This window comes from Mollisia scopiformis, assembly GCF_001500285.1.
Source record: "Mollisia scopiformis unplaced genomic scaffold LY89scaffold_8, whole genome shotgun sequence".
NCBI classification, from domain to species: Eukaryota; Fungi; Ascomycota; class Leotiomycetes; order Helotiales; family Mollisiaceae; genus Mollisia; species Mollisia scopiformis.
The window spans coordinates 1,506,382-1,533,929 of NW_017263588.1; the positions used below are offsets into that span (position 1 = coordinate 1,506,382).

At 48.4% G+C, this 27,548-nt stretch overlaps 10 protein-coding genes across 10 annotated transcripts; 5 read left to right on the plus strand and 5 right to left on the minus strand.

Moving 5' to 3' along the window:
* The first annotated feature begins 1,568 nt into the window (after window positions 1-1,568).
* LY89DRAFT_494575 (laccase) lies at window positions 1,569-4,059 on the plus strand. The gene is made up of 5 exons (XM_018207921.1): window positions 1,569-2,034; window positions 2,085-2,136; window positions 2,185-2,312; window positions 2,486-2,505; window positions 2,660-4,059. The coding sequence occupies exons 1-5, from the start codon at window positions 1,710-1,712 to the stop codon at window positions 3,914-3,916; spliced, it is 1,782 nt and encodes a 593-aa protein (XP_018073932.1). The 5' UTR covers window positions 1,569-1,709; the 3' UTR covers window positions 3,917-4,059.
* Window positions 4,060-4,211: 152 nt separating this feature from the next.
* Window positions 4,212-4,646, minus strand: LY89DRAFT_546118 (uncharacterized protein; the record flags this gene model as incomplete). The annotated part of the gene is made up of 1 exon (XM_018208244.1): window positions 4,212-4,646. A coding segment is annotated over one exon (435 nt), but the record flags the coding sequence as incomplete, so codon positions are not given.
* Window positions 4,647-5,811: 1,165 nt separating this feature from the next.
* LY89DRAFT_731976 (salicylate hydroxylase) lies at window positions 5,812-7,444 on the plus strand (the record flags this gene model as incomplete). The annotated part of the gene is made up of 7 exons (XM_018219634.1): window positions 5,812-6,237; window positions 6,283-6,563; window positions 6,608-6,666; window positions 6,719-6,797; window positions 6,852-6,961; window positions 7,011-7,232; window positions 7,302-7,444. 7 exons carry the CDS (start codon window positions 5,812-5,814, stop codon window positions 7,442-7,444), a joined length of 1,320 nt encoding a protein of 439 aa, XP_018073934.1.
* Window positions 7,445-7,693: 249 nt separating this feature from the next.
* Window positions 7,694-9,519, plus strand: LY89DRAFT_683399 (uncharacterized protein). The gene is made up of 3 exons (XM_018214695.1): window positions 7,694-8,798; window positions 8,922-9,250; window positions 9,296-9,519. The coding sequence occupies exons 1-3, from the start codon at window positions 7,759-7,761 to the stop codon at window positions 9,415-9,417; spliced, it is 1,491 nt and encodes a 496-aa protein (XP_018073935.1). The 5' UTR covers window positions 7,694-7,758; the 3' UTR covers window positions 9,418-9,519.
* A 228-nt stretch (window positions 9,520-9,747) lies between these two features.
* LY89DRAFT_717054 (uncharacterized protein) lies at window positions 9,748-11,072 on the minus strand (the record flags this gene model as incomplete). Its single annotated transcript, XM_018218309.1, has 2 exons — window positions 9,748-10,685; window positions 10,931-11,072. The coding sequence occupies 2 exons, from the start codon at window positions 11,070-11,072 to the stop codon at window positions 9,748-9,750; spliced, it is 1,080 nt and encodes a 359-aa protein (XP_018073936.1).
* Window positions 11,073-11,151: 79 nt separating this feature from the next.
* Window positions 11,152-12,007, minus strand: LY89DRAFT_495585 (uncharacterized protein). The gene is made up of 2 exons (XM_018207924.1): window positions 11,715-12,007; window positions 11,152-11,588 (listed from the first exon to the last, which is right to left on the minus strand). The coding sequence occupies exons 1-2, from the start codon at window positions 11,847-11,849 to the stop codon at window positions 11,265-11,267; spliced, it is 459 nt and encodes a 152-aa protein (XP_018073937.1). The 5' UTR covers window positions 11,850-12,007; the 3' UTR covers window positions 11,152-11,264.
* Window positions 12,008-14,795: 2,788 nt separating this feature from the next.
* LY89DRAFT_696049 (MFS general substrate transporter) lies at window positions 14,796-16,778 on the minus strand (the record flags this gene model as incomplete). Its single annotated transcript, XM_018216799.1, has 8 exons — window positions 14,796-15,432; window positions 15,485-15,625; window positions 15,679-16,048; window positions 16,106-16,203; window positions 16,253-16,314; window positions 16,373-16,427; window positions 16,477-16,540; window positions 16,604-16,778. 8 exons carry the CDS (start codon window positions 16,776-16,778, stop codon window positions 14,796-14,798), a joined length of 1,602 nt encoding a protein of 533 aa, XP_018073938.1.
* Window positions 16,779-17,530: 752 nt separating this feature from the next.
* Window positions 17,531-19,665, minus strand: LY89DRAFT_554531 (SNF5-domain-containing protein; the record flags this gene model as incomplete). Its single annotated transcript, XM_018208349.1, has 2 exons — window positions 17,531-17,851; window positions 17,902-19,665. Coding segments are annotated over 2 exons (2,085 nt in total), but the record flags the coding sequence as incomplete, so codon positions are not given.
* Window positions 19,631-21,969, plus strand: LY89DRAFT_683404 (Creatinase/aminopeptidase). Its single transcript, XM_018214696.1, has 4 exons — window positions 19,631-20,071; window positions 20,202-20,390; window positions 20,443-21,255; window positions 21,303-21,969. The coding sequence occupies exons 1-4, from the start codon at window positions 20,041-20,043 to the stop codon at window positions 21,518-21,520; spliced, it is 1,251 nt and encodes a 416-aa protein (XP_018073940.1). The 5' UTR covers window positions 19,631-20,040; the 3' UTR covers window positions 21,521-21,969.
* Window positions 21,970-22,582: 613 nt separating this feature from the next.
* Window positions 22,583-27,345, plus strand: LY89DRAFT_667522 (uncharacterized protein; the record flags this gene model as incomplete). Its single annotated transcript, XM_018212980.1, has 6 exons — window positions 22,583-25,044; window positions 25,307-25,397; window positions 25,857-26,218; window positions 26,270-26,722; window positions 26,772-27,009; window positions 27,076-27,345. The coding sequence occupies 6 exons, from the start codon at window positions 22,583-22,585 to the stop codon at window positions 27,343-27,345; spliced, it is 3,876 nt and encodes a 1,291-aa protein (XP_018073941.1).
* Window positions 27,346-27,548: the final 203 nt, after the last annotated feature.

A 27,548-nucleotide genomic window follows, 5' to 3' on the forward strand; every position in this document is an offset into this window, starting at 1 on the left:
CTGCGGATGCCCAAAACTTTGGTGTCAATTATGCAGTCTTTCGTATCGCAAATCCGACACCTGCATCCCCCTACACATTCTCATGCCTGGCTCTTTGCTTCTCCGATGCTGGAATCGTCTGGGGACGCCCTAGGTACGACAGCCATAAGATGACTCGATTGTCGTTTGATGACGCTGAGATGCAGTCCGATGTGGCTCTGTCCTGCACCCGGTCCGCTCGCAATCGCTTGTGCCGCTGCGACTTACGCTTCGATTGAAGTCTTTGTTTGGCTGATAACAATTTTTAATTCTTTCTTGTCGAGATCATGGAAATTCGTCCGTGGCTCTCTGACGATATATCTATTTTGCTTAATCATGCTGGCGACTTTAACTGCTTCCTTTGATCGTGCGCCTTGTTGGTATTCAATCGCATCGCCAAGAGTTCATTTAGAAAGAGTTTCCCCGGCCTGCTCCGATAAGTTCGTCTCCATGGCTTGATTGAGCTTTCAAATGGTATCTAATTCGGATATCCCAAGTCCTGGGCGCTCGAATTAATATATTCTCTGATGTTTAGATTAAGTATGAGATCAGATTCAGTCAGACTCGTTCTCGTAAGGCTGATGGCCGCGTTAGTCACCAGCATTCTGGTCGAGTTCCACAAGGCTGGAGACGAGCCGTCCAATGATCGTCGATACATGGGTATTTGATTTGCCGCCACGCGGGTGAGTTCTGAAATAGCATGTGTTTTCTTCCATCAACACCAGATTAGGACATGCGTCTCTCCTGCTCGCATTAAAATTTCCATGATGTGGAAGTCCGTCCATTACCTTTCGTCTTGATACTGTCTCATGGAAGGAAGTTCCATTCGCTGCGGCTGAGTCAAAGTGTCTTACGAAAGCGACTAAGCGCCAAAAGCTTTCGGCTACTTGGCTGCTTGGCAGGTCGGTGGTATTTTTATAGTTAAATCTTGGCATTTCTTGTAATCGCATTGGACGCCTGTCTCTTTAATCGCTACCCAGACGGTCGCAATAATGTGTTCACTCCATATATTTTTGAGGCTCACCACCGAACACTATTTCGTAAAACGATCCGACACGCTTGACTCCTCTGGGATCTACTCTACACAAATCCACATCCTCAGCCTCCATACTGGCAGCATTTATCGTATCATCGGTGAGAAAATGGAACGGCTGACTGGCTTAGTCTTCCGTGCCTCCTTCCCATGCTTCTCTGACTTGAGTCTTGGGACATGCTTAAAACATTTCTCCAGCCCCTGGAACTTTCACCCCACTACCTATGTACCTGCGCCATTTTTCTCTCCTGCCTTGTATCCAATCATTTTGTGCATTCGCTCTCGTTACAAGTCTGCCTACTGTCAATATTACGTTGTATTTGCTTGTACGAGGACTTGCACGAGCTCGGATGAGCGAAAATCTTATTTTGTCTAGAGCGAACTTTATTGAGGCTGCAACCTAACTTTATTACGATCGCTCTTGGAAACAAGGCGGAGCCAACTTTAGCACAACAGCTGTGAGTCTCTCACCGTCGACCACCAACGGCATGCACATATAAGAAAGCAGGTCCATTAAGTCTAAGAGCCCATCAAGGTTTCGAGGGAGCAACAGCATATCTATGCACTAACAGGCACGTTTCTCATACTTCACTTGATATCTCACAGCTTCAAAGAAATCTGTTTACATACGGGGAAGATCACGGCCTCGAGATTTGATATGGCGGTCAAGGCGTTCTTGTCCAGCTGCCTGGTTTTCGGACTTGGTTTGGCTTCTGTCATTCCTGATAAACGCCTTACACATATATCAAGATCCCCTCTGAACGCAACTAACGTAACATCTGAATGCACTCACGGACCCACATCTCGAGGGTGCTGGAATGATGATTTTGATATTGACACGGATGCCGAGGTAGAGTGGCCAAATACCGGACGAACGGTTCATTACTCGCTCGAGATTACCAACCAAACTTTATACCCCGATGGTGTAGCAAGAGACATGCTGGTCATCAATGGTCAATATCCTGGTCCAGTTTTGACTGCTAGTAAGTTCAAGCTCAGTATTTCACGTGACATATACTGACATATTAAACAGACTGGGGTGACTTTCTTGAAATCGATGTTACAAATAAGATGGAACATAACGGGTACGCACTGTTGTCTCAAAGACATTCTCTTAGCTGACTGTCATCCAGTACAAGCATGCATTGGCATGGCATCACACAGCAATCCTCGTGTACTCAAGATGGCGTGAATGGTGTCACTGAGTGCCCAATTCCACCTGGAGCTACAAGGACCTACAAGTTCCAAGCTACAGAATTTGGTATGTTTGTTCTGTCATCAGCTTGCTGTCTTATTGTACGGCAGCTCCGCAGCTTCTAGCCCTTAAGAGCAAAGATATGGGGCAGCGGGACGCTACCCAAAGACCCACTCTTGCTGGGTCATCGGGGCTGCCTAATATTCTCAGCTTTATACAATGCTAATTTATTCGTCCAGGAACCACGTGGTATCACTCTGTATGTCAAATCCTTTGCTAAATTACTGTTTTCTTATATGACGGCTCTGGGAGCCGGGCAGAGCCGATACATATTACAAACGAGAGCTCTTGAGACAGCTCCCGGCTCCCAGAGCCCCTCACTTTCGTTTTTTTACTATGCTAATTCGTTGCAGCACTTTTCGTACCAATATGGCGATGGGGTTGTTGGGACCATGATCATCAACGGCCCTTCGACTGTTGATTACGATGAGGATCTTGGTACTCTACCAATCACAGATTTCTATTACAATTCAACATGGGATGTAGGCCATGCTGCTGAAAGGACTGGTCCTCCTAAGGGCGACAACATCCTTGTGAACGGAACTAATATCAACAACCTCAATGGCGACGGAGGTTTCTATCATAACAACACCTTAGTCAAGGGAACCACCTATATGCTCCGGCTCGTCAATACTGCTGTGGACAACGCCTATATGCTTTCTCTCGACAATCACAAATTCACAGTGGTACAAGCTGACTTCGTACCAATTGAACCATACGATGCAGACTGGGTCTTCCTTGCTATTGGACAACGTCTCGATGTGGTGTTTACAGCAGACCAAGATGAGGATCTTCCAAATTACTGGTTCCGGGCAATGATTCCAGCTGGCTGTGGTGGCAACTACAACAACCAAAGTACCGTCGCCATCTTCAATTATCAAGGCTCCTCTCTCGATCTCCCAACATCAACCCCTGCGGACTTTGAACCGCGCTGCTACGACGAGGAATCCCTCGCCCCCTACATTCCCAAGGCCGTATCCAGAGACGATTTCGAAGCGACCTACAGTGCCCAAAATACCCTTACCGTCAACTTGACATCTGTCCCGCAAAATGGCCACAAAGTCTTTCGCTGGACTATCAATGATGGCTCTATCGACGTCGACTGGGAGAATCCAACCCTAAAGTACATCGCCGAGTCCAACGATACCTACAAAGCGATCAAAGATCTCAACCTGTATGAATTACCTGATGCAAATGTCTGGGCTTTTTGGGTGATCCAGAATATCTTCCCGGTAGCTCACCCCATTCATTTACACGGTCACGATTTCTATCGTCTTGGCGCTTCTCCCAACATTGCTTCAAGTACTCCTATCATCTTCACTGAGAATAATATCGATGATCTGAACTTTGACAATCCGACAAGGAGGGATGTTGCGATGTTGCCGGGCAATGGATGGTTGGTTCTCGCTTTCCGAACAGACAACCCCGGAGCATGGTTGATGCACTGTCATATTGCATGGCATGTGAGTGAGGGACTTGGTGTACAATTCTTGGAAAGAGCGAGTGAAATTGATACGCGTATGAGTATGGGGCATTTGAAGGATGATTGTGATGCTTGGAGCAATTGGTATAATGCGGGGCCAGCGACCAAAGACGATTCTGGGTTATAAGCTTGAGGTGGAGAGGGTACTCTGCATTACTTGTTGGATTATTTGGGACTTTGCTGCATTTTTGGAGGGGGGGGCATTGTATAACATCGATAGACAGTAGATATCAGGGTCACAAGGGTTCGAACAGGCTTGTAAAAGTATTAGACACATCATAAGCAGACGGGCAACCGCAAAGAAGCTTGAAAATTCAAGCAGCTATCATATCTCAATCTCCCCCAATCCCATTTTCCTTAAAGCATGGCCAGCATCCTCTTCAACATTTCAAATCCCTTCTACCACACCAACGTCAATTCCTCCCAAACCCCATCATGAACACTGCCCTCAATCCAACACCAAACCATAATGTCCCATAATTAATCCACTCGTCCGAGTTCCAAGCCATGAACTCCCCCATCCTCGTCGGCGCAATCTGATAGACAGCCCAAATATGCCCCACATCGCTCACCAACATCGCGCCAATGACCGCCAACCAGACATTCTTCTCTTTCGTCAGTCTGAGGACCAGTCCTTCATTGATGGCAAACAGGACGTAAAGGGCCCCGATGTTGGTCAGGAGCAATTGCATCAAGGGCGTGATGGTTATTGGAGATGCTATGGTGATTGCCGGGAGAGGGACGGTTCCAATTAGCATACGATCGGGTTGGAAGACACAGAGGTAGGTGCCAGCGAGGGCCATGACGGGTTCGAGGTAGAGGAACCAGATTTGGTAGATGGTGGAGATGCGCGTTATAGTGTTTGAGGAGGAGGGTTTGGGTGCCATTTTCGTTGAGTTTGATGGGGTTGATTGTCCTGATACACGATTTGGGAAGACGAGATTGTGTAGAGATTTCACGAAGACGAGGAATTTGCTTGAGAGTGACTCCAGGACGGGAGGTTCAAGCTCCAAGTCAAACTCAATCAGAATTGCCGTTCTTGATTGAGCTATGTTGGTTGGATGTTAACCTTACGTCGTCGTGTCAGCTCACGGAAGCTGCTGAAGCGAAGAACGAGGAACGAGGTCCGACCGTTCGTTCGCCAAGTCACCGAAAACCTTCAATCATCCACTTCCAAATCCATCATTCCTTCATCTTGGCAATTTCTCTTTAAGGAAACAATTATCGCAATGAAAGTTGTCTTCACAGATCTACTCGAGGACATAATCCAAAAGCCTCCGTCCCCAGTCGAGTGTCCGAAAGTCTCATCTCGGGAAGGCTACTGGCCAACTTCCTATGGTTACTGCACTGCTTACATCGCACCAATCTCGACCTTCCTGGATACTTCTGCTGCTGTAAGCAATTCATGAATGCGATAGCAGTCCGCGATCATCTCCGCCCAACATATGTTCCATCCCGCCCGGAGCGGAGTTTAGTGGGTAAGGTTAGTGTGTCACTAGACCTCGACGTTCTACGCCGCGACATTTCCTCATGTGTCTTCATATGGTGAGCCAAAGAATGGAAAATCCTTGCCAGCTAAATGCATATTCTGGTTGACGGGCGATGGCATGCATTCTCGAGATATTTATGTCGAGTTGGATATATGTCCAGAGATGCATTCAATTTCTCGCGGTTCAGGGTGGTGTCTGCAGGCCCCTAAAAATTGGCGAATCTTGGGCAAGACATTCCGGGGATGCTTCCTATTTCTCATTCTTCTGCTTCTTACTGCATGTAATCTCTCCATGTTATCAATCGTCTTACCAAGCTTACCAGACTTGGATTTCGCTGCAATGGGAAGTCTGTTATCGAGCAAGAGTGGGCGAAAGGTTCATCGTGGTTTTGGTATTGATCAAGTCACCTCAATGCTCTTGCATCGTACTGCAACACTCATACGTTTACCACTTCGCAAAAGTCTGCGCTCAAAGTACCGTCGAATCGTTTCCGATGATATCGATGCTAAGGTGTCCCATGCTTCCGTCAACCATGTCTCCTGTAGGACCTGCACAGCTCAAAATCATTATCATCGGCGCTGGCATAGCAGGACTCTCGGCGGCAATTACCTGTCGACGGGCAGGTCATTTGGTCGAAGTCTATGAACGCTCCTCATTGAATAACGAAATTGGTGCTGCCATTCACATTCCACCAAATGCTTCCCGGGGACTGCTCGCATGGGGTTTCGACACAGAAAGGGCAAAACTCGTGACATGCAAGCGCAGTTATCGAGCGCATGGTACGTCGTTGAAAACGTTCCATAAAACAGATGAAAGCTATATGGAGTCGACTTTCGGTGCTCCTTGGTTGTTGGCTCATCGAGTAGATTTGCATGAGGAGCTGAAAAGGCTTGCGACTGGGAGCGATGGCGAAGGAAAGCCTGCTGTGGCTTATTTAAAGTCAGAAGTTATTTCCTATGTACGTACAACTTCTTTCCCTGCATCTGGTCTCACCATATTGTAGGATTATGAAGCTGGATCGGTTACACTTGCTAGTGGCAGAAGTATAACAGGTGATCTGGTAGTCGCCGCCGATGGAGTTCACACTTCTGCTGTTGAAGCAATCCTTGGAACATCAAATCCAGCACTACCAACGACGGGTTACAACTTTGCCTATCGATTTTTGATCCCTGCAAAAGCGTTAGACTCGGATCCTGAAACGGAGTGGTTCGGTAAAGGAGAGAATGGCTGTATGAAGTTCTTTGTTGAAGAAGGGATAAGACTAGTTTCCTACCCGTGTCGAAAGTGAGTGTTACAAGTCGTTGATAGACAATGCTAACAATCAGCAGCAAAGAGGAGCACAATTTTGTTGCCATCTTCCATAGTGATGTGATCGGTTCTCGAGAGGGTAATGAGACGTATTTTCCTGACTTTTAATGCTGAAGCTGATTCTTCGTCAGATTGGCAGACGTCAGTCGACAAAAGTGCTCTCTTAGATAGATACTCTAGCTTCCATCCTTCACTTCTTGCAGTTCTCAAGTGAGCTGCGAGATAGACCCTCAGCGAATTGACTCAATGCTTACTGATTTCTAGCAAAGCAACCGACATTAAGCAATGGCCCCTTCTTTTCCGCGCACCAATTCCATCCTGGCACAAAGGAAAGTTGGTTCTCCTTGGAGATGCTGCACATCCGATGTTACCTCGTGAGTATTCCTCTCTCCCGCAAGTAGTGATCATGCTGAATCCAACTAGACCAAGGACAAGGAGGAGCACAAGGAATCGAGGATGCGGTAGCTCTTGGGATGGTGCTGACGAACTGCACGCTGGATACTCTTGGAGAGCGGATAGGGATTTTTGAAGATATCCGCATCAAGCGAGCAAGCGTAATACAGATATTCAGCAACGCCGGCCAGGACGAACCCGAAAAGATACGGAGAGATGCGGCCAAGTTCATACCTGCAGATACAGTGCCCAGTAAGTCGTATCCTCAGAGTCCTTGTATGGAATGAAAGGTCACGTGCGTATATCACTGACATTGATCAGAAACTCCCGAGGAATTTCACAAGTTTAACTTTGGATATGATGTTGTGAGGCACTCTACACAATCAATTGAGGAGCGGTATCCAGAGTGGGTATTGCCAAAGAAGTTCTTTGAGCATGAGCCAAGACGAGGAGTATACCCGTGAAGTAGAAGTTCTGTATGGTTCTCTCTGAAATTTGCAATTCCTGCGTCGATCTATCCAAAATGTCTAACATTTATCACATCTCTTAACCAGGCAGCAGCTGGAATCTCCGCTCCAATCTGTGACTGGTCGAGGCTCTGGTGGCTTTGATCCAGTCACGGGAACGTGCATGAGGCTGCGTTTGCCATCTCAACTTTCTGCTTTTTCTATGTCCCTTTCTTTATAATTTCTTCACGGACTCCAGGGAAAGTCCTTCAGCTGAGACCATAATCGATCTTATTATATTCCTCTATGTTCTCGTTCGTTCATTCTGCTTGATGATCGGTATTGTGGTCAAAGTTGTTGGGATCTCGCTATTCCTGGCACATTCCATTTTTGGGTTTGCTACATCACTTTTAATTGCAATGTTCTCGGTCGCAAGCATGTGTGTTAACGCGATCAATGGAGCTTTGTTTTGGTGTTTCAGCACTCAACATTTCCAAGCAACAAATCTGTTCATTAACAGCCTCGGGGACTGGATCTTGCGATTGAGTTGGATCTGCATTCGAATCGGAGTCACAATCCTCGCGCAAATCTACCAAGCATTCACGAACTTTGACAACCTGTTCGCTGTGGCTTCTCATATTCTAGATGGAGTGGTTTGGATTACTTCTTCTTGGCCACTCCATGTTCTAGCTGCAATTGCCGTCATCATAGGATTTCGAGCTTGGATCTCGACTTCTAGACGACTCGATATCCTAGCTACTGTCGCCCTTGCGATAGCCGTTCAGATTTATGTTTTGACTTCTGGCCAGGTCAATACCTTGACAATAGCTGCCACATGCATAGCCCTCAGAGCATACATATCTACCTCTCCTCGCGTCAACGCTAAGCTATTTAGTGCTGCGTTCTTTGGTGTTGTGATATATGTATTCAACCCACAACGCCCAGACTTCATGCCTGTGGCTGCGTTAGTCTTAGGCATCGGTGCATATGTGGTCAGCAAAGACTCGGATTCTGAGCAAGTCACGGAGCTCCCCCAGCCTTCACGAATCGCCCCAACACCACTTCCACGGCAAATCTCTCAAGCCGCAGCGTCAGCAATATCAGCAAGCACGAACAATGTCGCACTGAGGGAAGTGCAAGACCGTCTTTGTACTGTGTGTGGTGACCGCAAGGCACTTTCTCTGTTCCCGATTCGACCAACAAGAAGATGTCGACATTTGCCGAGCATCTGCGACGATGACCTCAAAGCATGGATAGACTCACAACTTTCAAGCACTATATGGGACCGAATCAGATGCCCTGGAACAAACTGTAAGGAGCTCTTTCGGCATGAAGACATGAAACTGCATGCCTCGGAGGCGTCATTTGCACTGTAAGTGACATCTCTCTAAGAACAGTTCTATCTTTGAATGATTCTGAATGATAGGCTATTTGCTTTATTCTCGAAAGAAAGAGTGACCTACGGTACTTGAACTCTGCTAACCTTATACCTCAGTTACGAAACACTCCAAATTCGCTCAACGCTTTCTCAGATTCCCGACTTTCGCTGGTGTCTCAACCCAACGTGCCGCAATGGCCAAATTCATGCACAAAATTCTCTCAACCCCATTCTTACCTGCAATTCCTGCGGTTACAAAGCTTGCACAATTCATAACATCAAATGGCACAAAGACGAAACGTGCGAACAATACGACTATCGAATCAGTGGCCGGAAGGCTAGAAGTGAGGAGAGAGCAACGGAGGAGATGATCAAGCAGACCACCAAGCGTTGTCCAAGATGTAAGACAAACATCGAGAAGGTGGAAGGATGTGATCATATGACCTGTAAGTGTTGGATTTGCCACAGGGGACAGACGCTTACGAATTTAGGTGTGAAATGTCGAATGGGATTTTGTTGGCTTTGTTTTGTTGATTATGAGCTTGTGAGACGGATTGGCAATTCGGCACATAGAGAGTCTTGTCGGCATCATACGAGGAATCTTCGTGGTTGACGGTCATCTAGAATGAAGGTTGACACTGCTGAGGGTTAGCCGTCGATGTTAAATGGTTTATGAAGCATACATGCTCTAGTAATTTATTGAACTCCAATCCAGCTCGTTTACTTCCTACATCAAACAGTACTTCAAGACAGCACCCGAAGCTAGTGCTCAGACGCCGAGGCTACCTCTACTCTCGGGACTTCTATTGCCGAAGTCTGGAAAGAAGATTGCCTTGCGTTCTCAACTTCCATTTCCTCTCCATTGCTTGAGTTTGAGTTCGAATCGATCTTTGTAATCGCAATACCTATCTCTGACTCTTTGAAAGTTGATATCCCTTTCTGCTCAACCAATCCTACACTCCTCAGTGACGGGTATTCTGTCCCACTCATCAACTTCCCAGTTGAGAATTCCCATACTCTCAAATACTCGCCGTTGCAACTGCAACGTCCCTTCAGCCCACCACGCTCGCTGCCTCGACCTCCCAGCCCTCCACTTGAACCTTAACCAGCCAACAACTGTCTCCAAGCTTTGATTGGCCACATATATGAGAAGTCCAAAACCGAAGATCAGACTGATCGAACAAGTACGGAAATTTGAATAGTCGCTACGCCTTATGATTTGATTTCCACACATCCAGTGTAAGTCCGTATCATTGTCGGCTTGATTTTGAGGAATAAACTGTAAGTACTGACTGGAAGAAGGGCCCGTGACAATGTCTAGCATAAGGCGTTGCAAGTTAGCCAGGCCGATTGTAAACCAATGTTCCACTTCCAGTACCCATTGATTTGGGGCTAGTGGAGCTGACAATGGAAGTCCGGCCAAGTCTTCCGCCAGCAGGGGTGAACGAACAATGTCATCAGGGAAAGATAATCCAGGGGCGACGTCCAAGAGCGTTTTTGCGATCATTAATTGATGGCCATTGTCCAAAACATCTTCCAAGTCCCGAGTAAAGTCGTGAGAGACGGAGCGAAAGGGTGTGCAAACGGATGTATTATTCGAATGTCTCGTAGGATTACAGATCTGCTGCTGTTCCCGGCAAGCTAAAACAGATACTTGCTGGTCTTGACTGTAGGTTTTCAAGACTGTGTCGTCCGAATTGCTGGCTATAAGGATATCTACGTCGACCTCTGTGTGCGCGGATAACCAAGCGTCATCGCTGGGTTCCAAGTACGACAGGAAAAAGGTAGCAAAAATCAACGTCAATGTAGCATCCGGCACAGATAAAGCTGGGATAGGCGAGAACTCTCCATCTTGATCTGCATCAGACCTTACGGCTCTGACTTACATTAGCTCAGTATAGTGCAACGGGGAGCATATAATTACTCAACATCATATGCAGATGTATATCTATAAGGGTCGAATCTGATATCCACATAGTTTGTGTATATATATGTCGAATTCATCAAAGCTGGATCAACCGAAAGGTCTAGGTTTCTGGTTCCATAGAAGAGAGCGGTGTAGTTGAATTTGTTTTGACCCTCATAATGAACATCTGAGTAGACGACAGAGCTCGTGCCATTCTTACTATAACCATCTGTTGTGATAGGCACGCAACTCATTTTCTTCCTCCATTGAGTGCGATCTTGGCCATTGATACCCAGGTCCGCGCGAGAATCAACCAAACCCGTGTCTAAATGCAAAGTACTATTGGTTGGACCAAGGCACATTTTCTCAAAAGGACAAGGGTTATCAGTGGTCGAGGTCCAGTTGAGTTGTAAACGTCTGTATATGTTGCATTCAGGCAGTGCTTGGGATTCTGCCATACAGTTCTGCACATATTCGTGGCTAGATTGGGTAGCCTCCTGTAGATAGCTATACCGAAAGATGGCCTCCTCTGAAGTGCTTGAATTGGATTGCGCCTATGAACCGCAGTAAGGGCTTGAAGCTACAAGGACTTCGCTATCGGTCGTCGTGATATGGGAGGCCAGTATACTAGCTGCGTCAAATACTAGCAAGTGAAAAGTTCCTATAAGAATGAGAGAAATGGATTTTTGAAAGCTTTTGGGACATCGGGAGTGCCAAGCATATCCTATCCTTGCGAACATCCATATAGTGCTGATGTCGGAGTTGTTGTTGCGCAGAATCGCTTGTTGTTGGTGATGCAGGCCGTCCCTAGATTGGGTGGTTGTACATAACTGATGTGCGATAAATCGTACAATCCCCCATGATTGCCCGCCAATAAGCTGTCCATGATGTCAGTTGAGCCTCTAACTGATGGTGAGATTCCCAGGTTGCGTTTCCACTTGGTACATCTCCACCAAACAAGACATAAGAAGTGAGAGAAAGTCACAGAAGTGGAGTACACAGACTTGAATGAAGATCGCAATTGCGGCGATGAGTATACCAGCATTGCGGTTGTTTAAAGTCAAAGTCGAGCCTAGAATTACTCCTTTTGAGTAGTTCGTCCAAAAACCAACGTGGATGGCCGTGTTGAATGAGGACATTCTTTTCCTGTGGTTGTAAAACTCCTGCCTTTACAACATGAAGAGTTCTTAGCAGGATAGAGATCCTCGGTAACAGAGTTGATTAAGATGGAAATATCTAATAGAATGGGATATAATGGGAAGAAAACTCAGTGAAGTCTAAGAGAAGCCGTTTCCATTCGAGCAACATTTCTGTGGCAGTTAAAAAACTGCGATGGAAAGTCCTATGAGGCACAATGTTGCTCTTGAATCCACGACGCTCCAAAAGTATTACACAAGTCGTCCTGGATCAAAGTGGCACAGCTTGGGGAGTGAATCCAGGGATGCTTACTGGTCCATTTCTTTCCCTTTGCTGCATACCATGGTGCAAATGAACTTTCGGTCTTTGGATATGCGACTAATGAGGCATTTAGCCTGAACAGAAAAGAATTGGATACGATTCGAGCAACGCCATTCGGTCGCTTCCATCCATGGAACTAAAATGGTGGAATATGGCCGGGGTGGATGTTTGGTGCGTATATGTCGTGAAAGGGAGTTCGAGAATTCTGCAGTGGGGCGCAGAACTGCGGCTGACCAACAGCCCCAATACGGCTTGCTTTGAAAATAGACCAATTATGGTACTTCTTTGTCAGCGTTTCTACTTATGACCTGCCAAGAGTCCAGTACTTGATTTGATTGAGCATCAGATGAAGTATCCACAATCGACTTTACTTTAGCAAAGCAAGATTGCACAGGAGAGGAATAATCATGTTGTTGGATGGTATCATTATGTTCTCTGAAATACATCTCATGAAGGATCATATGAAATACAGAATCCTAAACCCTCTCCCTTCAAGCATCCCTGCTGCAGTTCTCATTCAAGTCTGGTCCTCCCACTTCTTCCTCTCCATCCTCTCAGCAAACGTCATGTTCGTGCTCATGTTCTCATACGCCCACTTCTGTAGCTGAACTTTGCACTCTTTCCTGATCTTTTGAACCTCAGTTGAACTGTCGGCATTCCTGCAGGAACCTTCGTTGATGAAATGGTGACTTTGTGCTTGTCGAGGACTCTTTGTCTTTTTGCCGGAATTTGCTTTCGAGAGGATGTGCCTGCTGTGGATATTACTTAGTAGATGGAAATGGAAGAGGGCTTTGAGGAGAAAAACAAACTTTTCCTTGGACTTCGTGGCATTCTTTGCAGAACTTGCGTTGCTCTTCGCCATGACGTCCATATACTGTAGACGCTAGAAACAGGACCACGTGAACTTCGGTTGGGATAGGGGATTGTATTGGAAGAGCCGCGGTGTGATGAAGTCTTTGGCGGAATTTTGGCCTTTGATTTGAACTTCCAAGGATGATCTAGTAAGACGTGGAGGAGTTGCAGTGATCAACATCTTCTTATGGATGATCTGTCTATCTCAAACAGAGAGCTGAAGCGATTCTGCTGGCCTCGAGTCATCTTGCATTGCTGTTTCTCGGTGGCAAATACTGCTCTGTAAGGCTGCGACAACGTGAAAATGTTCTTGTGCAACCGTGTCGTGGTGTTAAGTGCATGGAGACGCATGATGAAGTTGTTGAGCAGGAATAGAAATTCCCGAGACGAAGTGTGCCGTGGCAGGCATCAGCCACCTCATTGCAGCAAGTAACGTTCATCAGGGCTTACAGAATTCATCGTGAGGCTTGCACTTGAGCCGCAATGATCTGCATAGACAAATCCAAGAGTTGGAAAAGAGCACGTTGCTTGCGAAAGGACGACGCTCTGCTGTTCTGATCGTGAAAATGTTGTGAATTGAAGGTATGCCCAATCCCATGCAACCTGCCGTAGCCTTGCGCAAGGGAACAACTGAAAGAAATTTCAAAAGCAGGGTCGTCCAGCCCATTGAGAGATACACTTCAACCTCCATTGAGGCCTGAGCGACCCTGCACGCAAAGCTCAGCGTTCGAAAACTGTTCTCGACCTAAAGGGACCGGCAAATCCGATTTTAAAAGACATATGGAAGAACGCCTTGTACCAGTGCCTTCCCTTCACCCATTTTGGACCCCGAATAGTGGCGCGTATCACGAACCAAACTCTCGGGACATAAAAATGTCACTTGCTCCAATAACGAACGCAAAATAGTATCATTGGGCCGACAGAGACATGCCCAAGCTGACCCTTCAGTTCGAGCGTTGCGCATTGTCCTTAGGTTGGCACCGCCTGCGTGGCTCTGCAAGGTTTCACTGCGTTGGCATGCGGGCGCCCTCATCGAGGTCTCTCATTAGATCAGAAAATGAGGAGCGATAGGTTCGTGCTCAGGTCGAGAAAACGGTCAACGTCACCCCGCATGTCTCTCCTGAGGCAGTTAAGTTGGTCATCTCATCCAGAACTCACCGCAATCTGCTCCGTAATATCGTGAAGTTCTCGCCAGCGTGTAGCCTTGCCAGTGTCGTGGGCAAGAAAGCATGGCTGCGCAGAGTTTTCAACCTCGCCCCTGAGTTGGCGAACAACTCACAAGCTGACAGACTTCGAGCGGAGAATTCCCAGGACGGCTGCCTGTTTGGAATCTGGAATCAGCAGGGCGTTGGTGCGTAGAGCATCTTGCAGCAAAAGTCAATTGTATTTCGTTGGGTTGCGATCTCGATTTGGTGCATGCCGTCTCAAGCAGGGTATCGGCTGCACTGTCAGCAAATGGCGCTCAGAGAAGGTCGAGGACCGGAGGATGACTCCTACTATGCCGTGAATCGAGCTGAAGTAGCAATGTTGGGTTATTAAGAGAAAGTGAGGGAATAATGAACGGGGATAGATCGGAGAAGGATGGTAGGGGTAAAATCCGAAAGAGACGATGGCCGCTATTTGACTAAATCGTCCTTTGCCACAGAATTCAGAGCAAAGCAAGATGATCGCCTCCGTCAACAGTGAATTCTTCCTCGAGGTTAAAAAACTGTAACCCTATTGAATCTCCGAAGTGTTTGATACAGTCAGACCCGCTGGTAAGTCCTCACCCCATCTCAGAGTGTATATCTGAAGTAGGGATTATTCAAATCCGTAACATCCCTTTCTCCCATCTCTCGTCCAAGCCTTTCCTGCTCTTCCCGCGAGATGCCACTCTCAGCCGCCAGCCTATCCCTTCTTCGATTTTGCCACATATAATAGCCTCTCCAGCAACTGATCAACACAAACTCAGCACCAAGACAAACCGCACATCCGATCGTACCTGGGATATACTGTGGTGCATCTTTGGTCCTGAAAATTTGACTGCCACACATATTCCCTACGCAGTACCCGAGAAAAGTAGCGGATGAGATGATAGTCTTTTTGGTACGACCAGCGACATTGGAGGGGATGAGCGTCCAAGCCAAGAAGAGAGCAAGCACGAAAGGGACGGTGATCAGGTAGAGGCCCCACTTTGTCCATTTATAGTGTGAATTATTGGGAAGGAGAGCCATTCCGAGCATACCGACGAAGGGAGGGATGGTCGAGAAGGCCATAATGAACAGTCGTCGGTTCTTCACTTTGCGAGTGTAGATCCCCACAATGAGGAAGATGATCAGAGAGACGACGGATCGAGGGATACCGACTAGGAGAACTTGGAGTTCCGAGAAGCCGAATGACTGATACATCAATGAACCGAATGTTGTGAGTCCGCTGTCAGGAGTGAGTTATGTATGCAAGCAGAAGGTTGTGAGGCCGAACTTACCCATTGGGAACGGACGACAGAAAAGCGTTGACCATAGAAAAGTAGAGTACAGGGTCAATGAAAGCTTCTTTGACCTGAGTCCAGTTCCATTTAATACCAGTCACATCGCGACCTGCCTTATTCTTTACGATTCGAGCAGCACTGCAGTCATTTTGGTCAGCAGAAGCTCTCAAATGTCCAAGACTAGGACCTACGCCATCCTTTTCTCTTCCTTATTCATCCACCTAACCTCTTTCGGACTTCCCAACAAGATAAAACAGACCAGACTCGCAACTAAGGTTGCCGCACCAAGAAACAACGAGATTCCTCGCCATGGCTCCAACCCACCATGTTTCTGAGCATAGTCTCCGATGCCATAGTTCACTAAATCGGCAATGATGCCGAATCCAGCATTGGCAGATTGCCAGAAAAGGGCTCGCGAGGAATGTTCTTCTCTTCGGTACCATGTTCCGATTATGAGGACAAAACCAGGTGAGATGGTACATTCGAAGAAGCCTTGGAGGGCGCGAATTGCCATTAATTGGGCCCAATTTTGGGCAGCAGATACGGAGATCACACAGACACCTGCGGTGAATATGATAAGCCAATGTCTCGGTCGGTTTGGAATGGAAGATTTCTTACCCCAGCATAACATATATATGCTTAATGTTCGTCCGAGAGCCCATCTCTGCAAAAGGAAGTTGCTTGGAAATTCGCCACAAAGATACGTAAGGTAGAAACTATGAGAGGATCAGCAAGAGTTCTCAAGGAGACGGGGATCTGTCTTACATCGTTGTTAACCATTGATATTCTTGACCCTTCAAATGAGTATCTGCTCGGAGTCCGAAGAGCTGGAAGAAGATGAATCAGCAACTCAATCAACACTGGAAAAGAAGGGCGTGAACATACAGCTTGTGTCCCCAAAGAAGTCTTGTCTGTCTGCTGAATTCCGTAGCAACACCACCTTGACAGCGTCAGCTTTCCAGACCCATACAATTGATTGAGAAGCAAACATCAACGGCAGCAGATATCGATCAATCTTGCTCAGAAGCTTCTTGTATTCTTCTGGTGTATAGTCTGAAGAAGTAGGTTAGTCACCCAAACCGAGATGGACACTAAAACAACAAGCAGTCGACATACCTGACTCCCGAATCACATCTCCATCCTCATCGACAGCAACGACCTCCACATCTTCCTCGGAGGCATACTTCTCACTAATCGACCCCTTCTCATTTGAATGAAGCTTCTCGTCAATACTTTCGTGTAGTTCATCTTCCCTCGCCGCCACAATCGGCATGCCGTGAACAGGATCCATCATGCAAACAAAAGTTCATATGAAAGCTCACGAGAGGCAATAAATGTGGTTACAGTGGCGTCCACACTTTATACCAAGAACGTTGGGCGATCATGTAGCTCCTCGTTATCAGCAAGCAAGGTTGTCGATAACAGCTCTATGGCCAAGAGATATGATATGTGAGTTGCCCGTCGCGAACAAGCCTCGGCATCGTCACAATTGACGAATGTAAAATCGTCACACACAAACAGGAAGCTCAAAAAACGAGGTGATGGGCCGGGAGTGGCCGTTGTTATCTGTGGATTGTGGATGTGGGCGGTTTCCCCACCTTGCGCTATCACTTGGAATTGCGCTGGGATTGTAAATAGCCTGCGAAGCCGCGATAAACCCATACATCGCCTTTAATGTGTAATGTAACGTGGTCTGTGCGAAAGGAAATGTCTTCTGGTATTTGGAGTCAAAGAAGCCTCCAGCGGCCACTGGGCATTGATGCAAAATGGTCCCCTTCGGGTGGTGGGGGAGAGCAAAACTTAGAAGCAAGCTATTTTGAGGAGACTGAAAAGAGAACAAGTAAGATCTGACTGATAGTCTTTCATTATCCAAAGTTAAAGCATCATGTCAAGTCCACATACAGTGGACAAGAACCAATCATATATGCGCGCCTCCCACCTATAATACTCCCCAACACCGTTGATATAATAATTTTCCGCCTCTTTTATGGTACAGTTATGTTAAGAGTACAAAGCTCAAAAACTTCCTGAGGCCTGAGATCCGCTTCCTCCAGTAGAACTCGAAGCTACCCTAGCCTCGACGCGTTCTCTGTGTTGTCGATTCTTCAGGTGCACCTCGAAGTTGCCAACAGTTGTCTCGGGACCGGGAGTGTACAACTTCCCTGGACAGTCTTGACAGCGTATCCGTGGTAGATACATGAACTTGACGTTATCGGGTATAGGCTGGCCTGCTGGTGGTTGCGCTGTGGGCGCTTCTGTCGTTGTATTTACGGCAGAGTATCGCATCACACCCTCGAAACGGTCGTTAGGATACTGTGTTAGAAGAGCATTGAGACCTGAAGTGAGCCATGCTGGGGGAGGAGGCTAGACCAGTCAGTTGGGTAGGGTGCTATCAGGATCGAAAGACCACTTACAGGTGCGGGAACAGGCTGGCCTGGAGCAGGAGGAGGCGGTGCGTCAACACTTCCAATTTGTCCTTGAGGTGCTGGCGTTGATGAAGGTTGCAGTGTTTGATTTTGCACCCCAGGTGTTGAAGGAGGCCCCATGGAGCCCGGAGCCGGAGTGCCCAATGCTGAAGTTGCCCGAGTGTAGGAAGGAGTAGATGTTAAATTCGAAGGTCTATCTTTTGACCTCAAATCACGTAACAACTTCTTGAACTTCTCCTTTCCAATCTTCAATTTAACAATCATGCTAGAGCTTTCCATACTCTCCTCACGAGCATCACGACCGAATCTCCTTGCAGACGTTCTTGTTTCATGATGATGAAGGATTGCTGCTTCAGGCGTTTCGGACCTACCGATGTTTGCCATACGTTGTTGTGCTGCTGTTGCCGCCCCTCTCATACCTCTTGTTCTCGCGGTTCCAGAGAGCAAGTTCGCCATCGCAGGTGATTCGGGAGCAGCGTCATCGCTTTCTGATGATTCTGAAAGATCATCGTCTCGGGCTCCAGGTCTCTTCCTTCCAGCTGTACCACCCACACGTTTGTATAACCGACTGTCTTCTATCGAATCTGCGGCACCAGGGATAACCGAAGATACGATCAAAGTCCGAACAGTTCTCTGCCTATCCTTCAGATCCGGCAATGTCGGCCCTCCTCTCCTGTTCACCGATCGTTTCTGTCTGCGCTGTTCTCTCGACCAAATGACTTCACTTCTCTCCAAATCTGCTTCACTCATTTCGTATAACAGCGGCACGAATTCCTTGGCTTGCTGCTGAGGTCGAAGAACGGATGGTAATGGAGACGGGAGGAACGAGGCAATCAAATCGGCATCCTCTAGCGGTCGCCCATCGAATGGGTGTCCCACAACGTACAAGCCTCTTGTGAATAGCTGACATTGTTCCCGTATAGAATGCGCGATTGCTGTTGTGAACTCCCCTGATAAAGATAATTCTCTTGAAAGACTCTGGGCAAACTCTTCAGGCGAGTTCAGTGGATTGTTCAGTTCCCATTCAAACTTGTCCTCCAAAGTTGTAGGCCCAATTGTTATGTTTAATTTGATAAGTATACGCATCTCTTCGTTCTTGTACGCCGAATACGGAAGCTCAGGGTCCAAGGCATCTTCCTCGATATAGACTTGAGGATAGAAATCGTTCAGTTGTTCCCGTATTTGCTGCTGGACTTGGTCGAGGACGGGATTTGCTGGTGGGACTGCCAAGCCAAGATCCTCTATGAATTGCGCTGCAAACAGATCTGTATTTACGACCCGATCGTGGAGATTCCATGTGAAGGTATCTCGTAATCTGACCTTGTCCCAATCAATATCCAGTCGTATAGGCACCAACTCTTCCACCTGCTCAGCTTGTTGTAACAATTCCTTGCGCTTGATCCGGAGCCTTTGAGTCTTCCGGTGTCCAAGCCTAGGCTTGTGCTGAGGATACAACAGCCTGGTAGGACCGTCTGTTCTCCCATTGCCATAGCCACTGTAGCCTTCACCATAGAGTCGACTGGGAGGAAACCACACCTTGTAATCCGAGCGAACCTTCTTGTAATCATCTAGCTCATTCCTTATGTGGGTGTAATGTGCTATGCGACTGTCATGGTCATCCGTGATTGCTGAGGAATGCACCAGATCTCTATTCACATATGTGTCGAGGAGAATCTTGTCGAAGTCTTCTTTCGTACGCTGGCGATGTGTTAGGACGGAAGAGGAAGAGGGAGCAGGCGCAGAGGCGTCAGCTTCCGAATCTGCCTGTTGAGGTTCAGAAGACATTGCGACAACATTCGCGACAGTGTTGCGATCGTCGTGGAAGGCTGTGAGGTGGCTCTGGACAATAGGAGATGTTGATACTGAGAAAAGTGAGCTGTGATTTGAAGTCGCGAACGAAACGCGATGGCTGGATTGGAGTGAAAGAAGACTACGGTTGCCCAGATAGCAGTGAACGTCGGCAGGAGCAGAGCAGGGATTCAAAACGCTTAGCGTGCCGCACACATCAACAATACGACTCGAGGTGAGAGCATCCTCCTCTTCTGCCGTCTACACAACCTACTTTCGTGCTTTTTTGATCACGAGTAATTCTGAACAAAAGGCCCATATCTCGAAATTATCGACGCCATGGCCGACAAGAAGGAAACCGAGGAGATTGGTAAGCTGTCCTGTCTCATTCACCTAATGAGGGGCTCTTTGTGACCCCGCTATGGAAGATGGACGTCTGCAAGATGGCAGATTCCCAGAGACTGATACTACTAGAGATGGGCTAACACACTTTCTTACAGACTACACCTTGAACAACCCCGATACCCTGACCAAGTACAAGTCCGCTGCTCAAATTTCTCACAAGGTGTTGGAAGCTGTAACGGCTCTTTGCGTTGCTGGCGAGAAGATCGTGACCATCTGCGAGAAGGGCGACAAGCTCTTGGAGGAGGAGATCGGCAAAGTCTACCGCGGCAAGAAGATCTCGAAGGGTGCGCCCTAATCATGCCATGATCATTGAAGCTGTTCTGACCTTCTGTACAGGAATTTCCCACCCCACCACCGTCTCCCCATCCTCGTTCGTCACGCCATATACCCCTCTCACTTCCGACGAGGCCGAAGCCGCAGTTACGCTGAAGGAAGGAGAAGCGATCAAGATCCAGTTGGGCGCCCAGATTGACGGTTTCGGTACGATTGTCTGCGATACAATCATCATTCCTTCTGCAGAAAACGCAAATGATGAAATCTCTGGTCGATCCGCTGATCTCTTACTGGCAACATACTGGGCAAATGAGTTGCTCCTACGGTTGATGGTACCCCCGGGACTGCTAGCTACTGGTACGGACGAGGAGAAGGCCAAAGCTGCAAAGATTAAGGCACCTACGCAAAGCAAGATTACAACACTTCTCGAGAAAGTCGTCAAGGCTTACGATTGCAATCTTGTCGAGCACACCACCAGCTGGGAGTTCGAGCGGAATGAGATCGAGGGAAAAAAGAAGATCATTCTTGCTCCTGGTGATGGTACTAAGGGTGAAGGTATTCCTGAAGTTGGAGATGTATGGGGTGTTGAGATGGGTGTTAGTCTGGGCTCTGGAAAGATTAAGACTTTGGAGAACAGACCAACACTGCACCGACGTACAACTCTCACCTATGCTCTGAAGCGACCAAGTTCCAAGAAGATCTTGAATGAGGTTGTCAAGAAATTTGGTGTCTTCCCATTCAGCTTGCGACAACTGGAAGACGAGCGCGATGCTAAGGTTGGTGTCGTTGAATGTGTTCGGGGCAACGTTTTCCGTCAATACGAAGTTGTTGGAGACAAAGACAGCGAGCCAGTTGGACGTCTGTTGACCACTATTGGTACGCTGATTTTTCTTACTCTTTGGACGTATGCTAATTTTGCACAGCTATTACCAAGAATGGTTTGCAACGGCTGGCTGCACCGCCATCTCCTGATTTGTCTAAGATCAAGTCTGACAAGAAGATCACGGACGAGGAAGTCCTCAAGATCTTGGAGCAGCCACTTGCAAAGGAGACCAAGGCGAAAAACAAGAAGAAGAAGAGCAAGTTAGCCAAGAAGGCTGCTGCTGCGGATGACGATGATGATGAAAGTGGTGACGAGTAAATGGTATTTATAACTGGGACGATATTGGGACAAAATGGCATTGCGAGACTTTCAGATCTTCTCAGGTAGGGAGATCCCACGGTGTATATCACACATGGCATCTTGCATCTCGCATCTCCATCCATTTTCCGCTGCGAACACTGCTATGGGGCTTGTCAAGCACTTCTTGCTCTAACCGTGTTTAGCCTCGTTAGACGAGCGCCTACAAGGCAAATGCGTCATCTGGTCTTGAGTTTCTCACGGCTCGATGGCCTCACAAATGCAGAGTATTAGAGCTTCTCGAAGAATAGAGATATGCAGCCAATTTCCCAAATTTTGTTGTTGGATGTTCGTGCATGCACAGGACATCGGTTACTGCGTGGCGAAGGAATAGGGGTTCCTGTAGCGTGAAATGCTGTGAGACGCAACGATGCCTACCTAAAATGACTCAACGATGTGGCCACCTGTACTCGGCACAAATCTTTTGTGAATGCGAAATCTAAGAAGCGTCGTTATTGTCCATGTATAATCGTGAGGTAATAGGGTTTGAGTGCGCCTAATATCTGTCGCATCATCCAAACCGGAGAACGTGCGCCCCTGAAAGACTTTTTTCTTCGGATATCACGATAAGCTGCACCAGCAACAGAAGAAACCTGCACCTCGTCAAGAAACACAACACAACACCTGATCCGCATCGCCCGATTGCTGTAAGATATTAGAAAGACACAAATGAAATCGAGCCACAGACTGCGATAGAAAAATTCACCCGAACGCTCCGATTCACGATCGGAAGGTGCCAGGCTCGAATCTGGCTAGGGGGGCTTCGCTTAGAAGGAGCTCGCTTCGATATTTCGCAGAATCGCTGCTCCTCTTGCGTCTTCTTCCTCCAACTTCAACCAAAGTAACGCGTCTGCAACACCTCCAACCGCGATTAAATTCAGACGTGCATGCGCTCGTAACATAGAGGAGTACTCGAACCCCTTTCTGCTCACGCTTCCGCTTTACTAACCGAGTTTTAGCGGTGCGCAGGACTCGTGGTACATCCGGTCGCAGAAAGGGAGGAGAAGGCGAACCATCACCACAATGAGCACCCCTCGACCAACACGGGGCAGCCGCGTCTCCAGCCCATATGTTGGAACGCCTGCAGCTGCGCCGAGCGAGTCTCAAAATTCGAATACCGCAAGAGCAGAGAGACCACGGACTTTCATGGACAAATGGGTTGAGCCTCCTCTGCCTGCTCCAAGACCGAGCTTTGCAGAGGCGGGAATCGAAAGACATGGTGTGGTTCAGAACATGGCGCCCTTGGGAACACGACCGAGTTCGAAGATGATGAAGGCTGTCACTGCTAGATTGGAGAGCGATGGTCTTGGTAGGACAAACATAAAGAGGGCTGCGACTTCGACAGTGACGACCCCTGGCGAGTCTGCGATGACACCCGAACCTTTCTCGAATCCATTGCCAGTTCAACCAGAAGAACGAAGCGAGACCCCTGAGGTACGGGCTGCGACCAAGGCACCAGAGGAGCCTGCGAGTCCAGTCCCATCCATGTCGCGATCGAGTGTCCCCCCACAATCGAATGGCCAAGGCGTGTTTTCTGTCCACAAATCTCCCGTACCCGCGTCCAGGACGACTCCTACCACCTATGAAGCACCCGTACTTCAAAATACAACTCCATATGCTGCTCCTGCTGCTTATGTAGCCTCGCCATATTCCACTCCAGCCCCATCCGCGGCCCCAATCAATGCAGCTCCAGTAGCTTATGCAGCTCAGACACCAGCACCTGTTCATCACTCACCATATCCTCCCGCGCAAACACCTACACCCTCGACGTTAACTCCTCTTGTTGTTCCACCATTGCCCATGGACGACGATGGCTTGCCCTCAATCAATCTGGAACTGACAGACAAGATAGTCGAAAAAGCTGTCCAAGACGCTATAGACTCCCTCAAGTATCCAACTGCTTATGCTTTACGAACCCTCTACGATGATCACCGCAAGAACAAAAGAATTGTGCGTCTGATCGAGGCTGTCTACAACGGACGCGGCACGGATCGTGACTTTCAGGAGTTCAACATCATCATGCGAAAGAAGAAGCGAGAGGGCAAGAAAGACCGTACTGGAGAATATTATTTCAACGGGGACGGCAGCGATCCCGCACCTGCTCAACACAGCTATGCGGCTGCTCTTCAAGTTGTCAACCCTCCTGCGCAACCTTACAAAACTCCCTATTCAGCCTTACCACCTCGACCCAGTACTGCCAACTCTGTCGCAACCGACCCCCAAGTTGACGCCTCGTCCATTGCTCCAGCATCAATGCCTGCTTCACCTCAAGTGGCGACCAACGATCCTGATGAGCATATTGACAAGAAGCTGAAGATGGGTAACGTGTTACCTTCATTAGAATTGAACGGCCACGGAGAAGCAAGTGCCAACGGGACAAAGATGTCACAATCACCTACGCCAAATGGCATGATCAATTCCACGCCCAAGAGAGTGCGATTGAATAGCGAATCGAGCTCGTCTTCGCTTTCATCCATCGATGAAAATTTGTTGGGAGAGGGCGTGCTGAGTGCGGGAGTCTCGCCAGCTCGACCTGTATCGAGCCGTCTGGGGCCTGGTAGCATCGGACTTGGGTTTTTGGGAAACTCAGCACCTCGATTTATCTCGCCATATGCCAGCGCCAACAATTTTGCGGCGGTCGCTTCTGGAGTTTCTGCTTCTTCTTCAGCTCCTGCTGGCTCAGGCGTCTCTGGTGTTGGTATTGTGGGTGGTTCTGGGGCTTCGGTAGCCGAGAACGTTGCACACAATAGCAACCAGGGCCAGCCAATCACTAGACAAGCGAGCTCAGCACCCAAAGCACCCCAAGTCTCGGCGGCGAAGGCCCCCAGGACCAGAGCCAAATGCTCCAGCCCTTCGGATTCCTTCGACAACAATTCTCCTTCCTCCACTCACATTCTCTCCACCACCACCCATAACAACACCACTATCGCCGACCACGCAAACAACCACGACACATCTTCGTCGTTGTCTGCATCAAACAACAATATGGCTCCAGCCGCCTTGCTTTCGCAAGAATCCCTTTCTTCATCAGATTCTGCTCCCGTCGCTGCTGCAGTACCAGCCAAATTCTTGAAGACCAAGAACGGTCATGGCCCAACGGTCATCGAAAATGAAGAAGTTCGCAAGCGAAAGCGTGAGGCCCGAGAGAAGTCCAACAAGTATGTTGGCCGTGAGGAGAGCTATGTACGAAGTTCAACGCAAGGTGCGCCAGCTGTGCAAGAGCCCGAGTCTGCCTCAGATGTGGATTCTGGTGCACCGCCGCCCAAGAGACGCGCTCAGATTCGACTCAACGTCAAGAAGCCGAAGCAACACCACACCCGCAATCACCCTGAAGAAGAGCCAGATAGCTCCCCTACGACACTTGGCTTCCGTCCAGATATTGCTCCTGGATCCGTCAACACATCGCGCGCTGGCACTCCTCCATTACTTACCCGACGAACGAGAAAGACGAAGGCAGCTGGCTCCGGTCTCCGTTTGAAGTCATCGTAAGTACAGTCATTTTCACTCATCACTGTCCCCATCACGACGCCAGAATGGTTCCCCTCTCTTCTGTTGTATTTGCACCTCTATCTACCTGCTTTCTGTTTCGCTGCCTAGAGGCGACATGATTGCTGTCGCACAATGCGACCGCTGGCCCTACTATTGTCTTGCTTCTGCATAACTCACTACCATCACCACCTCATCGAACGACCCGTTTTCCCCATCAAATTTGTTTACAGCGATGCTAACGTTTTGTTCTCACCATAGACCGATCAAGAAGAAGGGTGGAACTTCTGCAGGATTGCCCAAAGAGAGCGGTCCCAAATCCCCCAGTGGTACTGGAGCTACCAGCAACCAGGTAAGCCGTCAAACTTCCATCTCCTCTGCTATGTTCTCATCATGATGGCTTCATTCTACGTTTTCCTTCGATGGGTATCGTCGGGTAGGTGAATATCGTCGGGTCGGTGGCATGGTTCTTGGATGATCACGAGTGTGATTCATCACGTTGCTTGGGCTGGGCAGCGCTCGCCTTGCAAAAAAACGCAAACGCCAACGCCCGCGCGACAATCTCTGCATTCCGCCTTTACCGAACACACCAATCCATGCAACCCCCCACATTAAACATCACCCGCCAATCTGCCACCGTCTCGTCTCGTCTCTCTCTCTCGCCGCCCTCCCTTCCCTTCGATTCCCTTCCCTCCGAGCAGCCATCCTCCCGCCTCTCTCCTCCCTCCTTCCCGTCTTCACCCTCGTTTTCGTCATGATTATTCAGTTTCCTAATTTGATTACACGAGCTAATGACTGGACGCATCCACAGGAGGAGATAGACAACAACGACTTTTGCAGCGCCTGTGGTGGAAACGGTGATCTCGTGTGTTGTGACGGCTGTGTTCGCTCCTTTCACAACAAATGTTGCGATCCACCCCTGGCAGATGATGTCGCAGAACGATCCGGAGAGTCATGGTATTGCAATAAATGCCAAGCCAAGGACGATGATTCACGCGGCTGGCCCTTCCAAAAGGTCAAAGTTTTCGACCAGATGCAGTATTGGCTGGAAGATACTAATCCAAGTTCATTCCATCTCCCCAAGGACATCCGTGAGTACTTTACCGATGTTAAGACCGGCACAGAAGGCGAGTATGAAGAGGTGCAACCACCACCACCGCCCAAGATCACGAAGTAAGTTGCATCCATTCAATGCTTGTCATAAAAGATATTAACAAACTACAGGAAAAATGCCGAGGAGTTCAACATCGACTACTTCAGGAAGAAGGATGCTAAAGGCAATCCCGTTCTCTGTTATTCCTGTCACTTGTCCGCTTCTGCTCCCGATCGTATGATCATTCCTTGCAGCTTCTGTGGTCTAAACTGGCACTTGGACTGTCTCCCTACCCCCATGGCAAAGGAGCCCAATCCATTACGACAATGGCGATGCCCAGCGCACGTTGATGATCTCTTGGCTACTCTTCCACAATTTCTCGGACCAGCTCATCGATTCCGTACGATCAAGGGCGCTCCTGTCGAAATCCCAGCTATCGATCGCGGTTTCAGAAACAGTGGACACATTGAGATTGAGAACGATGATACTGATGTTGAGGAAGAGCCTGGTTTCTTTGAGCATCGCGAGTTTGGCAAAATCTACAAGCTCCCAGAGAAGGGTATCGCTCTTGACTTTATTGCCAAGTAAGTATCTTCAGCGCTGCAAAGTCCTACTTCCACTGACACTGTCCAGGGTTAAGCAGATGGGCGGAGGCTACGTTCCATCACGATTCAGTGCACGCGCTGAACATGCTGCACAACTCAAGAACCGAGCACATGCTTGGCAATCCGTTACGGATTCCTTGAGCAGCAGGTGGAACAAATCGGACCTGTATCGTCAACAGGCTGCACTCAATCTCGCCGCTATGGCAACATCCACTCCAGAAATAGAAGCGACAGGCGGTCTCAATATGCTGGTCGACACTCTTCTTGTAAGTCTCATGCTACGTGTCATGACGTAACTGTGTCAGATCATTGCTAACGAGTTTGAAATCTAGACCGAAGCTCCTCCGGCTGCTGTTGCCATGATCGGACGTGGTGATGCTCTCAATATTGCTGGAGCGGGCAAATTGAGCAACGAGGAGAGAGCAAGTCTTAAGGCCATGAAAGCCAGAATTGACAGCCGTCTCGATGCTGATTCTGTGGGAAGCGAGGTGGCGACCGATCCGACCTTCAGCGATCCAATTACGAGCACCGACGATGCCGACACAACGATGTCTATGGACGATGAACCTGCAGTCGAGCAAACTCGAGCAGCTGAGGACTGAACTCTGATGCGCGATCGATGTTTGCTCTGCCATCGCTTCCTGGGTGTCCAGTCCTGCATCCAGGATTCCTGTGCATATTCTACTGCACTCTCTTGACTACCGCTAAGCCTTGGCAAGGCGGCGACATTACGACACGTGATTCGGTGGGTTTCTACCTACCTCTGCATCACGAGCAAGACATTCCAGCCATGTCAGGCTGATGG

Excerpts from the sequence above, each read along its gene's own strand:
- LY89DRAFT_494575 (XM_018207921.1), top strand. The coding sequence starts at position 1,710 with ATGGCGGTCAAGGCGTTCTTGTCCAGCTGCCTGGTTTTCGGACTTGGT. Across the intron at positions 2,137-2,184 it reads AATAAGATGGAACATAACGG|TACAAGCATGCATTGGCATG; the intron begins GTACGCACTGTT and ends ACTGTCATCCAG. Across the intron at positions 2,506-2,659 it reads GAACCACGTGGTATCACTCT|CACTTTTCGTACCAATATGG; the intron begins GTATGTCAAATC and ends AATTCGTTGCAG.
- LY89DRAFT_683399 (XM_018214695.1), top strand. The coding sequence starts at position 7,759 with ATGATCGGTATTGTGGTCAAAGTTGTTGGGATCTCGCTATTCCTGGCA. Across the intron at positions 8,799-8,921 it reads TCGGAGGCGTCATTTGCACT|TTACGAAACACTCCAAATTC; the intron begins GTAAGTGACATC and ends CTTATACCTCAG. Across the intron at positions 9,251-9,295 it reads AGGATGTGATCATATGACCT|GTGTGAAATGTCGAATGGGA; the intron begins GTAAGTGTTGGA and ends TTACGAATTTAG.
- LY89DRAFT_495585 (XM_018207924.1), bottom strand. The coding sequence starts at position 11,849 with ATGTCCTCATTCAACACGGCCATCCACGTTGGTTTTTGGACGAACTAC. Across the intron at positions 11,589-11,714 it reads CAATTGCGATCTTCATTCAA|CTTATTGGCGGGCAATCATG; the intron begins GTCTGTGTACTC and ends CATCATGGACAG.
- LY89DRAFT_683404 (XM_018214696.1), top strand. The coding sequence starts at position 20,041 with ATGGCCGACAAGAAGGAAACCGAGGAGATTG. Across the intron at positions 20,391-20,442 it reads CGGCAAGAAGATCTCGAAGG|GAATTTCCCACCCCACCACC; the intron begins GTGCGCCCTAAT and ends CCTTCTGTACAG. Across the intron at positions 21,256-21,302 it reads ACGTCTGTTGACCACTATTG|CTATTACCAAGAATGGTTTG; the intron begins GTACGCTGATTT and ends AATTTTGCACAG.